The sequence below is a fragment of the Meleagris gallopavo genome, chromosome 1 (assembly GCF_905368555.1).
Source record: "Meleagris gallopavo chromosome 1, MGAL_WU_HG_1.1, whole genome shotgun sequence".
In the NCBI taxonomy this organism is placed as follows: domain Eukaryota; kingdom Metazoa; phylum Chordata; class Aves; order Galliformes; family Phasianidae; genus Meleagris; species Meleagris gallopavo.
In genome coordinates this window covers 39,317,953-39,331,436 of record NC_139404.1, presented here as the reverse complement: position 1 = coordinate 39,331,436, position 13,484 = coordinate 39,317,953, and the positions used below count along the sequence as shown (strand labels likewise).

At 37.4% G+C, this 13,484-nt stretch overlaps 1 protein-coding gene across 1 annotated transcript in view; it reads right to left on the bottom strand.

The window, feature by feature from the left end:
- OTOGL (otogelin like) overlaps positions 1-13,484 on the bottom strand; it is a 92,608-nt gene that overhangs the window by 37,189 nt on the left and 41,935 nt on the right. The window contains exons 26-30 of the mRNA XM_085221934.1: positions 7,524-7,658; positions 6,911-7,057; positions 5,623-5,742; positions 3,228-3,344; positions 321-477 (exon numbers count right to left, since the gene is read on the bottom strand). Of these exons, the coding sequence (XP_085078060.1) occupies positions 321-477; positions 3,228-3,344; positions 5,623-5,742; positions 6,911-7,057; positions 7,524-7,658 (676 nt within the window). The remainder of the gene's footprint in view (positions 1-320; positions 478-3,227; positions 3,345-5,622; positions 5,743-6,910; positions 7,058-7,523; positions 7,659-13,484) is intronic.

Here is a 13,484-nt window from a genome sequence, read left to right as displayed (position 1 = left end):
TAAATAGATATGCCCAGACATCAAACCTAATTGATAGACAGCACTAATTATTTTGTATCCAAGAACTCTTCTCACTCTCAGTGAAAAGTAGAATGGACTGAATCTCTTTGCACGCAGAATTCTGGGCTCCCTCCACAGAGAGAAGAAAAACAGTAAATGTAAGGTAGTCAGCAGCTAACACATACATTGCTTGAAAAAAAGGCAAAGAAGGACATTTATTAACCACCTGCTTGTGTCATGCTGTATTTTTGTGAAAAGAAAGGCCATATATACCCCCTTCTCTGGGTGGTCTGTGGTGTGAGGCCATCCCAGGTACATACCACAGAGCGAAGGAGATCGCCAATGAATCACTGCCCCATGCTGGCAGCACTTGTGGGCATAAGCTGCAATACTGGTACACAAACACTCACAGTCCCCACCAAGATTGCAGTTACACGTATCTGTATGACAGTTCTTGACAAAAGAAGTCACATCAATCTGGGAAAAAGAAGGTGGGAAAGGCAGGTGACTTGATTACATGAGCTGTACAAATTCATGTTGCACCATTTTCAGCAGGAAGGTGCAAGGAAGGATTGACTGAAAGAATTTAACACAAAAATATGGCATTTTCTAAGATTTTGGTATAATCCTTTACAAATTGTATACCACAAATAATCAGTTTGTACCTATGTTACAGACAAAAAGAAAATTTTAATCAGTGACTTTTAACAAGTATGACTGTTCATACTCTCTCCACACTCTTGCTGTTCATTGATTCTGAAAAGCACAATGAAGGTGACAGTTCTGTGTTTTCATAAGGCAAATGCTGCCACCTATAGTCATCCTGTTAGCTCTGCATGAAGAACAATAAAATCAGAGCTGCAACTCTGATTATTGAGTACTTAAAGTAGTAATTTGAGGGGGGCTTAGGTCAGGGGAAGCAAGCTTGAGCACACATCTGACATTTTACAACATACTCAACCTTCAAATCTTCATTAGCTGAGGCACTCATTTCCCCACTCTAAAATCCCCCAAATTAAAACTGTGATACTGATACTGTACTTCTCGGGCTTAAGAGGTCTTTTTTTGTAATGTTGAGCAAGATCTCCTAAAAAAAAAAACCTGTTCTCATTCAACACATTGAATCTTTAAAACAATGTTTCTCTTCAGTTTGGATTCATTTATAGACTCCAATCTGTCTCAGCTGTAGAGCATTCCAATGACACTCATCAGATTACACAAACACTGTCACAGCAACAAGGCAGCACTGAAACAGCTTCTCAGCTGGCAGTTGCTGGATGCTGACAGAGATAAAATGGCTGTTCTTCTGCCTTTAGTGCTTGGAGAGAGATGCCATTTTACTTTCATTCTTTTTTCTAATTTTGGAAACAGAGATACCACTGGAGTGGGGGCATGAGCCATTGAAAATGGCTATAGCACCCTAGCAGAAATTACCAAACAGCACAGTAGCTTCAGATTTCATCCTCTCTTCCATCTGCATCGCCTTATTGTGACAAGCAGGAAGGCTCAGACTGAAGTTCCTTTTGAGTTCAAGGGTTATGGAGAAGATCTTTCTTTCCACTCTTCAGCTGCTGAATTCAATGCTCAGCTGAGTACTGCAATCCGTAAGTCCCTTCCAGTCAGGGATGCAAAATTTTGTATCCCTTAAAATTGGGTTTTCCAGCCTGGGCTGAACTCTGAGGCTGCGTGTCCCAGAGCAGGAACTTGTCTCTACGCACAGGAGCATCCTACTCCACCCATACAGCAGGAGAGACTCTGCAAGGTAGCTGCTCTAAGCACTGTGAGACCCATCCCTTCACCTTCTATTCCTCCTAGCCTCCCAGAGTCCAGCTGTGCTTGTTTTATTGCTTTACTGTGTTTCGTGGTGGTTTTTTTTTTTTCCCTTGGCACCTGCTTGTGCAGGGAGTAGCCAGGTAGGTATCTTTGATAGGAACTCATGGCACCTTACTTTAATAAGAGCAGTTTTTCACATATTCATGAGTACGTTGTAAAAATACCTGGAAGATGTTTGCTTTACAAGCTGTCTCAAGATGAATATGCATGTATGAAAATACCTGACAATGAATTAAAAGTCATGTTTTGCACCTGACATGAATTTCTTGATATTAATGTGCTAAATTCTTAGCATAATACCTGAAAATTTTAATCACAACATAGGTAAGATAAAGAACGGAATGGAAAACATCTGTCTTTAAGAGTTATTGCAATATAGCTTCTTAAAAACTCTCAAAAGTCCATTTTTATTCATTACTTTCCACTTTGAAAATACACTCATCACTGTGTTCTCAGGCACACGTTCAAAAAATTCTTTACATAGTAACCAAAGTCAACATCAGTAAATCTCCTGGGTTAAGCTACTGCAACCTCCTCTTCAGACAAATTCCTGACCATGTTAATATCAAACTCCAGTCCTGAAAGTCGGGAGATTCAGCTGCAACATCTACTGATCTCATTTAATGTTGATAATCACAAAAAAAAGAAAAGAAAAGAGAGTGAAGTAAAACATCATAGTGGTTCTTGCTTGCACAGGTGTTAAGAAGCACCTCTGAATACCTTTGGGAAGCCCAAATCAGAAAGAGACATAGATACACTGAGAATATATTACACTGGTAAAGGATGGACTACAAAGGAATAAAAGATTCCCACACAACTTATTGTTGTCCCTGTCCTCTCTAGACTGAGCTTATGGACAGTCTTGTAACTCAAGTCCCACACTCAGTCAGGTAAGGACTAGAGACACGGCGTTGCAGAGTTTTGATACAAAGCAAATAAGACGTTGACCTTTTAAAAATACTGATAGCTTTGAAGTTGAAATCTCACTTTCCTACATTTCTTTCTATATTTTGCAGGACAGTCAACTAAATAAAACCATTTTAGATAAGATGGAAACACATCACATGAATGCTTACTTTAAAAATCCACAATATACACAAAAACCTTAAAATTCAAGTTACCTATATAAATCAAAGATATGAATAATACCAAAAGAGAACAGAACTCTGATTTTCTTGTCTACTAACTCATAACTCCCAGTTACCACTATAATGTTTAGGCTCCACTTCTGAAAGGAATAAGGAGCTCTACACAAACATAGCCCACACACATAGTTGCAGGGCTCTTCTTACTGTTCTCCATGGAACTCAGAGAGGAATGACAAGAAGAAATTAATTGTTGGAATTTTAATATTTCCTACATGAGAGCAAAATTGGCTTATTTAATAAACTTACCACATTGCGACAAGGTGCGAAAACATCACTGTACAAAATAGAGCATTCCTTTTTGGCATAAGGGAACTTGTTTTGATGTACCTCGCATGGTCTTAGTGTTTCATTTGGGCTCTTGCACTCAAAAGCAAACAAAAACACCACAGTCATTTCATAAAAAGATGTATTTGCCACGGACTCAGCTACACGATGTACATAATACAATTCAATACTTACGTACTCCAAAAACTAAAATAATGTTTACATGCTATTTTCTTTATCTTCTGTTTTCCCTGATCTGTTTTTATAATTGAAAACATTTGCACAAAACAGAATCTTTGTGTTTTGTTCTGAAGTACTAAAATGTTCCTTCTGTCTGTTCAGCACATTAAGACAAAATGTTTTCTTTGTGACACATTATAATCATTACCAGAGCAACCAACTGTAACATCACAAACAAATACATGGTCCAAATCCATCCCTGGTGGTTTTGTACTGACTTTAAATGGAGGCACACTACAGATGACTGTAGCCCTGTAAGTTCAAATAAAGCAGTGGTAGGAAGAGAGCAACCCATAAAAAATGAGTCAAAGTTCATCGTGATAACTCAAAAGTGGCTGAGATATAATTCCCTTTCTTTAAGTCTCTCTTCAAGAAGAAAAACAAGTGAACAGAAAAATATAACCAAATGGCACTTAGCTCTAAGAACACGAGTTCAACTGAAAGCGTACTCCCTTGCTACAACAGTGGAGCTCAGGAGGCAGCAGTGACAGACCCACTCACAGTATTGGGGTACTCTGGTGATGCTGTGTGGGGATGTGCTCCTGACAGCAAGAAACCCTGCAATCATCCCATTTCTCACTGTGCCAATGCTAGCACATTTCCCAGCAGCAGAATTGGGTTCTAGGCCTCCAGCTACCAATGATGCTTTTCCAGTGTTTATAATGCAGAGGAGATGATGACCAGGATACACCTCTGCAAGGGCCAGAGGTCCTTTCTGAAAAGTGCCCTAACATCTTTTTATGGTTTAAGACCATAGAAGCCACTGACCTGAAAAATTAACATAATATATTGTGGGATTGAAAGCAAAAAGAGAACTTCAAGATTTTTACGCATTAAAATCAAAAGCATTCCTGTTATACTTGGTTCTACAAGTATGCTTTTTAAGGAGAAGAGTATGAACAGAGCTCGTCTCTGGGACCCTTCCTCAAACCCTGTCAACACTGGCTCTGGTCACAGAGACAACAGTTCCAGTGCTTCGTCAATTGATAGGAGAGCACAACTCCTTCTGTTCCTTTGAAGCCAAACCCAGCCCTCCTACGATCCTACAAAGCATTCAAGAGAGTATTGCTTTTGTTCTCTTTTGTTGATACTATTACACTTCATATTAAGTATTTATGCACTTTATGTACCACCTTCTGAGTGGCAGAACCACCAACATATTTCCCTTGCTTGCTCACACAACTTAAACATTTTATGAAGTCTAGAACAGATCCAAGGGGAGATTGAGGGAGATAAACCTCAAAGGCTTTCTTCCAAAGCAGAATTCATATCGTATTCTTTCATGAGGTGAGATATTGGTTCAATTTCCTGCTCTGAGTAAGGGAGAGAACAGATTAAAAACTGGGTCTTGCAGAGATCCTAGGGAATGTTTTGCAAATACTGATTTATCAGCAAGCTCACAAGGCTGTAAGATCTTTCTCCGTAACGCATATGAATAAAATAATTCTTGTGTATTATAAAACCCAGTTGCAGTAATCCACACTACAACCTCCTCCCTCCTATGAAATCTACTTTCCACTATGGATTGTGCCTGATGCTTTTTCAAGCTAAGTTTTATAACTTCCTCAGTTTATCTCCTCTAGACTGATGAATTTTAACTGTGTGCTGCACAGAAAGTCCCTATGCGCTTGTATGTAAGCAGGCAGCATCAGGGGGCTGATGACCACTTTTTTCTCTTCAGTGTTCAAATCCTGTTTACTTTCAATATCCCTACACTTCCAACATCAGAAAAATGATAACTGTTTTTAAAGCTGGACTGATTCTAAATTTCGAAAGCAAACTGAATTTGGGGTGGTTGTGCATGGAGCCAAGGGTTGGACTTGGTGATTTTCGTGGGTTCCTTCTAAATGAGGGTATTCTATGATTCTATGAAATCTGTAGAAAATTGAAATCCAGACAGCTATAATAAATATTTTATTTAGGGATCAGTGTATTTTTACCTGAAAATCTTGGATGGTTTCATTTAAATTCAGTATATGTTTGTTACAGTATAAGACTTTACGGACATAAAAGTTCAAATATGTATCATGACTCTGAATTTAGAAAATTGCTATGTTTCATACACTGATACTGTATTCATTTATAAATTAAAATTAGTGACTTTTTATTCTAAATTTTTACTGGATATGGGGCTTACCTGTCCTAACACCCAGGTGTCTCCAAATACCTGTGCATTCCTCACCTCCATGTTGTTTGAAGTAGTCAGGTCATTTGAAGTGTATTTGTCAAAATTGCCACACAAACCTGCCAATTTTCCCTAAATGAGAAAAAGGATGTGTTTTTTACGTACCCTATATATTGACTATATTTCTATAAGGACTGCTGCAAACTGTATCTTGCTAACCTAGAGCCTACAGAAAAAGCAGCTACTGAAAGTAGAAAAAGACTGGGGTATCTGTGCCCATATATACAATTTTTAGACTTAAGCCCCCTGCTTATTATTTTGTAAAACAGAATAATAGATATATTTTTTCTTTATCTGCATTGATGGCTGATAAATCAGCAAATACGTGAAGTATTTTCTGCCCACAGAGACAAAAGCCTACAGCAATGTTGCTTTAAAACGAGATTAAATGGTTACTGAAACTTTGTCTTAGACTTCAAAATATCTGATATTTTTTTCTAGCATGAAGCTCTTTCATTTTCTTTTCTTTTACAGAAAAGAGCTTCCTTGCAATACATGCAATCATTGCAGAGGTGGAGCAGGGATGCAATTACTGAATTTGCTTATAAAGTTACTACATCAGGACCCAGAGATTGAGTCACAGAGGCACCAAGGCAGATGTTGATGTAGAAAATGAATAAAGAGCAACTGGGAAGAGAAAGTGCCTCATATTCTTCCCTGCATCATGCCCTTAACCCTGTCACAGTATACTTATGAGATTTAAATGACAGTTCTCGTCTAGATCCTTTCCTGTATCTTATTTTTTTAAATTTATACTCAAGATACAACACCATCTGTTCATCTCAGCAGCCTCCTCTGCAACTCAGGTTCAGTTCCACCATTAGCCTAACCTATGCTATAAACCAGCCCTCTTCTACATTAAGAGCTATGTATTTACTGCAGATTCATTTCCACTGTTCTCAGAAACTGGGAAAATATGTGAGGTAACTCAAATCTAATCCTCTTTTCCCACTCCTAAATTAACTTTGAGTCAGAGTTGAATCACTGTTCATCTTCAAGGTTACAATGTGCGGAGCAACAGAATAAACGTGCATGTAGAAACCACCCCTTTCTCTTCAGGACTCCAGTCATTAAATCACATCCTCAGGCATATTTTACCTGGAAAACACTAGCAGCTGTTAAACCACTATATCACTAGGAAGGTAAGTCAAGAAGAAAAGGTAATCACAGCAATTCGTGAAGATACCACACTAACAACATTGAGAACTACATAAAATCTCAGGTTTTTATTTTGGCTCACCTTCCATTGAGGTCCAACTGTAACATGCATCATGGTCTTCTTATCCCACAGAATTGTAATATCCTGTTCTGGAAAGTGTATCACAGTATAATATCCAGCCATCCAAAGCTGATAGTTAGATTTGTTTTCCTGTCCCCTCAAGGTACTCTGACAAAAATGGATATCATTAAGGTCTAATAATATAATTCGACCACAGCCAATTAGTAATGTAAAGTGTATACAAAAGCATACTTTATCTGCACTGTATAACTGAATCAGTACTATTACTAGAAATGTTGTTTAATACTTTGATATCCTGTGTTTTGGATCATTCAGGTTTGCTTTCATTATGTACTTTGGTTTAACTTTCAAAACCAAATGGTGCAAAACAAATCTCAGCATGGTTTGATTCCTTGAGGTTTTAGATCAGTCTTCTTTGTTTAAAAAAAAGAACTTCAAGAAAACAGTGAAAAAACAGTATTTTTCTGGGAGCTGATGCTTTATCCAAGCCTAGGCACTTATACTACATCAACCCAGACTGGGAGATATTTTCCAAAAATATGTTCCTTTACAGTCAAAACTTTAGAATAGTTATCTTGAAAGGCGACCCAAAAAAAGAAAGAAAATAACTAACCTGCTTCTCAGAAAGTTCACTAAAATAAATCTCAGAGTCTCCAACAGCGATGAAAATATTCTTCGAGCAAACAATATCATTATCAAAGCACTTTTTGTTCTGAGCAATTACAGATATATTTGAGTTGTCTGTGCTCTGCAACATGAAGAAGAAATCATCATTTCACTTACAGATTCAACTGTGCTTTGTTCCTGCATATTTATTCAAGCCTCATCATCAAAAAACAACTTAATGTTTTCACGTCTTCCAAATTAAATTCCAGAAAAATCAATAAAGGAACTATGTTTTAAATTCTAAGCTGTACGCTCAACAAACTCAGATTTGGAGTTAAACAGAAAGAACCACTGCATTTAATAGTGAGAACCTTTTCTAAGGACTTAACAAACTCATAGGATTGATCTAGCCCTAAAATAAAGGTCTGGTTTAGTCTTGTAAAACATGCTTGTATGTAGAATCCAAGACTTACTGCACAGTATGGTTGTCAAAATTGAGACATGTTATTAAAAGAGTTTTATTTTCGGACCAAGGTACTTGAGATCCAGCAGTTCATATTTCTGAAGCCAAGAAACCTTCCATCTGTCAGTAGTAGATAAAACTATTTTTTTTTACAACCATGCATCAAAATTCAGAAATCCATGAGTCATGCTCATTGAAGCAGGGAAAGGTTTCTGCTGATAATTTGTTTGTGAGTAGGTTTTTTAATAATTGTTTAGTTTTTTAACATTTAGAAGTATCATCTACTCTGTTGTATATTGATTTACTGGAGTGCTGATATCTCACATTCAAATATAAGCCATGCACTCCCAAGCCCGAATCTGTCGGCTGTTCAGACTGCAAATTAATTTTGCATTCTGATCACATAAAATTGTTTTTGCAGTCTCACTCAACATATCTGTTCATTCACCTGCAGCTTCTGAGGTTCCTTCATACCGTAAGGGAAACACATGTGCACCCCATAATTGCCCATGCTAAGATTGACATTGGAACAAAGGAGACCAGCAGAGTTGATAACACTTCTACAGATAAAAACAAATTTGAGTTACATTTGTCATTTCTTTTTTTTTTTTCCCCTTTTATTTTACTTCTGTATCAACACTTGCAAATCAACAAGATGCAGTAACTATGCACAAGACATGAGAGAGCTATCTTCATAACATTAATATGTCAGTAATAATGCTTCTGAAAACAGTTTAATTTTCAATCATATTCAGTCCTACAGTCATTACAGACCTGTGACAGATATGAAATAAAAATCCTGGAGGTGGCAAGCTCTGTGTATGAACTCTGAGTCATTCAGTCCCATAGGAGACACTTGGGTAGTTCTAAAAACAGAACTATATTTAAACTTCTCTTTTTACTCCCACCCTCCCTTAAGCCCTCTCTGAGAACATGACTGGCTAGAACTAATTGCAGATGCTAATGGGAACAGTGGGCAAAATGAAAACGTTGGCTCTCAACAGCTAGCCAGTGTTGGGACCTCCTCCTGGCTCCGAGCAGTGCTCTTGGAGAGCTCCACTCAGCCACAACAGGAGGGATTGCTGCCCTAGTTTGTTCCCTCTGTGCCTCTCCCCAGAGCTTCAGTGCATCCCTGTAAGACACAGGGAGCACAACCCTAACTACTTACTCCTTCTGTGCTTATCAGTGTTCGAGAATGAAAAAACATATCTGCAATTGTTCCTCACCAATGAGAAATATTGCACACACAAAATATTCCTGCTGCAGGAAGCAGCCTTTTTGTCTTTTTTCTTTTTCTTTTCTTTTTTTTTTTTTTTGCCAATAAAAACTAAGGTGACAAGGCTGTTTTAAAGAACACTTTCAATCTGGAAAAAAAAAAAAAAAAAAGACAAAACCAAAGTGTAGAGGAATTTTTAGTGCCATGCTGAGGTGCTACAATTTTGCAGCCCCAAATCTAGCATGGTTCACAAGCCAGAGAGTACTGCTGGTTGGCATATGGGAGACTCTACAAGCTCATGCAATGAGCATAGCGTACAGGAGACTGCTAGCAAGCTTTATGTTACCACAACACTTGGGTTTAAGAAACAGGTGGGTTGTGTGTGTTAGCAACACAGCAGTTAAGATGGGTTAGGTAAGGATGAGATGCCAGTGGTTATATGGTATGAGATGCCAGGGGCTATAAGATAGCAGCTCTTCACCATTTAGCAGTGAAGCTCAGTTTAAAAGCAGTGGAAGCTTTAGGGAAAAGTGAAGTTCATCTGTCCTGTTATAAAATTGTTTTAGGCTGCACTCAGAATAAAATTGGTCACTACCATTTTGGGAAATACACTGCGTTTTAATTAAGCCATACTTGCTGCTGGAGTCAATCCAGTAATTACTCGTCTCCGAGTCAGATAACAGCCCAAAGCATTTTTGGATTTATTGAAGGTGATGTGGTAAATTAAAAAGGAGACAAACTCATTAGTTTGGTAGATAGAATGCAAGCTGATCCATCCTACGCTGGCCAAGTGAAAAGTGAGCAAGGAAGACACTTCCCTGCCATGAGTGAGTTCAGAAAGGGGCTTAGCTTGCAATCTGTGGGGCTAACTGATGCCTGGAACATCATGGGCTGTTTTCATTGCAAAATTAATTCCTCCTCTGTTATCTTAGCCTCATTAAAAGAGGGTCCTAATAGGGAAGCAATGACTTCACTGTAAGAAAAGAGATGGAGGGCTTTATTTTAAATAAGGATAGCTAATTCAGGCTAATTATCCTTCAGTAAAAATACACCTTTTTTGGCAATGAAGGCCAGTCTTTGGAGCAGCACTGGGTAGCTGTACTAGCTTTGCTAATTGAAATTGCTGCTTGTGTCTTGATAGTCCAGGCCAATCCCTTCAGCTGAACAGCATCAACACACTCGAGGCACAAGTTTTTGTGTATTGTTGGGATTTGAGCCAAGGGTAAAAGTTGAGTTATATTTCAAGTTAACTCTGCAGCAGAGAGAAGGCTGGAGACAGGGAATGTTTTGCTGACCAAAGCCAGAACAGGGAGTCCTGAAGACATGTGGAGTACTTCCTTACTTGTAGAACTGCACGTTGATGTTAAATTACTGGAAATGGAACAGGATAGAAATGTAGAGATGGGAATGCAGCGTGATGTTGTTTAGTAGAACTACAAGTAAAACAGACATTTAAGAAAAAAAAAGCAGTTTCATAAATAGTGCATATTCTGTATATTCTCTCTTTCCCTTTAGATCTTAGACCTAAGCCTAAATATAAAAACACATTTATGGATTACGTATCTCTTGTGGCTCAGTGCTTTCAAGATAAGATTTGCTTTATATACAGACCCTTGCCATTCTCTCCATTCATCTCAATTTAAAAAAAGGGGTTCTTTTCCCAATCGTGCAGTACCAACAAAATTCAAATTACTCCATTGCTATGATGGTCTTCAAATTAGTCAAGCTCCATCTCTCTAAACTGTAAACTGTATGTGGGACCACATAGCTATGCAGACCAGTCTTTGTCACTATTGTTGGAAGAATGTCCGAGTGGATACTAGGAGTACGTCTAATAAATAGCAAGGTGGTAGGGGGCATTGCTGCTTTTTTTTCTATCTTTCTTTCTTTCTTTCTTTCATCTTTTTTTTTTTTCTTCTTTTTTCTTTCTTTTTTTTTTCTTTTTCTTTTCTTTTTTTTTTTTTCACGGTCTCTTTCCAGGGCAGAGTTGTTCTTTACCTTTTTAGGTAAAATGCACCCGAAAGGGGATGTACTACAGTTCATCATGTGAAACCTACTTACGCTGACAGAAACTAGAAATAAAATGGTTTTCCCACTGCAAGAGTATCTTCCCACGTAAATTACCATATCCAGCCTGTTCCAACTTAATATCAGTTTCTTTGTGATAACATGGAGTTGCCGAGCAACAAGGAAGACAGAGTCACAGATCTGGGCAGTCAGTCAAGGGCTCATTGTCAGTCCTGCTTCTCAGAACATTCTTTTTCTAGACTTCACTGCACTTTTTTTCCATATTCCTTCCTGTACAAAAAGGCATAGTACTTCTATCTTTTTTTGAAGTAGCACTTGGGAATGCTAGGGCTTATTTTTGATAGAAACTTTCTATTTCAATATCCCATTAGAAATTTATATCAACCAATAACAAAACTGTGCACCGCTCTGACACAGTCCCACAGTGCAGCCTGGGAGAAGACAGTTTATAGGGGACATGAGGGAACTGGACAGAGACAGATACAGATCAGCCTTGTTTTCCTTCATAATCCATTAGAAGTTTGCATACATAGTCACATAAACAAATATATGCAATAAGATTGAAATACAATGTAAAAAATAGACATTAATTCAAAAAGTAGAATTTTCTTTCTTCTTCCTGCATATTTTAAGAGAAACACTACTAGCTCAATTCAGACAATCTTTTGGAAACTTTAGAATTAGTTTGGTGGTTGTTTATTGTAATCAGAGTTTCTTCTGAAATAACGTAACATTTGAAACCATTACTTCAGCAAGCTTGAGCAAGGAGAAGTATATTAGCATCATAGGCTAATTTTAGTGAGCACTTAAGTACAAATACTAAAGTGCTTTTGGAGAACAGGCAAGTGTCTTGGCACCTGACATGATCTTTCTCTGCTAGTTCCTTGAGCCATTTTATAGGGCGGTTCATCTCCAGATAATTGGTGAAAACATTCATTACTCAAAACACTGTCATTGTTTACACCAAGAAGCACTTCTGATGGGAAGGCTTCTTTCTTTTTTACTCCTATGATAGTTTCTCCTGTACCATTTCAAAACAATACAGATACATTATGTATAACTTTGTTTAATCCCTCCTTTTGCAGCCTGTTCAAATTTGCGTCATCAGTTTTCCCCATAAATTTTCAAACTTTGGAGCAATATTGTTCAAAGTCAGCAGATGGCACTGATACATGCTGTCTCAGTTTAGGAGGAAATCCACATAAGTGTTGAGATGCAACATAATGGGAAGCATAGTAAGTGATGCTGTCATATGAAAAAGAAAAGGAACAGTAATATTATCTTTCTTTCTCCAGATGTTCTGTATTTCTATACAAATATTTTAAGGAAAGCAAAATTTGGAACTAAGAATCTAAGAGCTAAGTTGCTCATGCACATGCACACAAATTATTTCATTTTCTCAGTATCTGTGTCAGATCATGTTATCATTTGCAGTTAAAATATGACAAAGAAACTTTCAATCAGCCTATGGGATGTGACACATTCCTACTACTGCAGTACAATTGAGTAAAGATGGAAGAGACCAACTGAATAGAATCACTGAAAAAATTCAGAAGGAGATTATCCCAGCTACCTACTCATTCTCAGACTACTTACAGATGTCTGTTAAAGTTTTCCTTTTTCTTTAAAAGTGACTTCCCAAAATGATAAAATCCAGATAGAATAAACTCTCAAAGACTCTTGAGAAAGATCCATTGCAAGTATGTGTATATTTATACAAGCAATAGGAAAGATAAATCATCATATCAGTTTTTCTACATTGCACTGATATTTTGTAATAATTTTATGGCAGTATAGAGTTACTGTGTCTTCTGGGGTTTTATCAATAATATTTTTAAAATTCAAATAAATATCATAAATCTACACTTAATAATGTGCAGTATGTAACAGGGAATACTTTTCTTGACGAACTTCATACCATTCTTTTCTAGTCAGCATTTCTACAGTTTTGCAATTTTGGTGAAATTAAGTAGAGATAGCTGGGACAGGTTTGGTTTTTCATTTTCTTTTTTATGTTTTAAGAGAAATATAGTAAGATTTGAGAAGAGATCCTTTAAAACAGATTTTCTTTTGATTTACTTATTTAGTTTTGCCTGCTTGTGTATCAGATTTGGCTTCTGCACAGGTCACATCACTGCAATCCTTTTCTAATTAAAAATGAGATATCCTGAAGATTAAGGTTTTGGGAACATTCAAGTATTTCTTTCCAAATGACACATTCTGAAACACAAGCTGTTCTTATATAGAAATCAGCAGCAGTA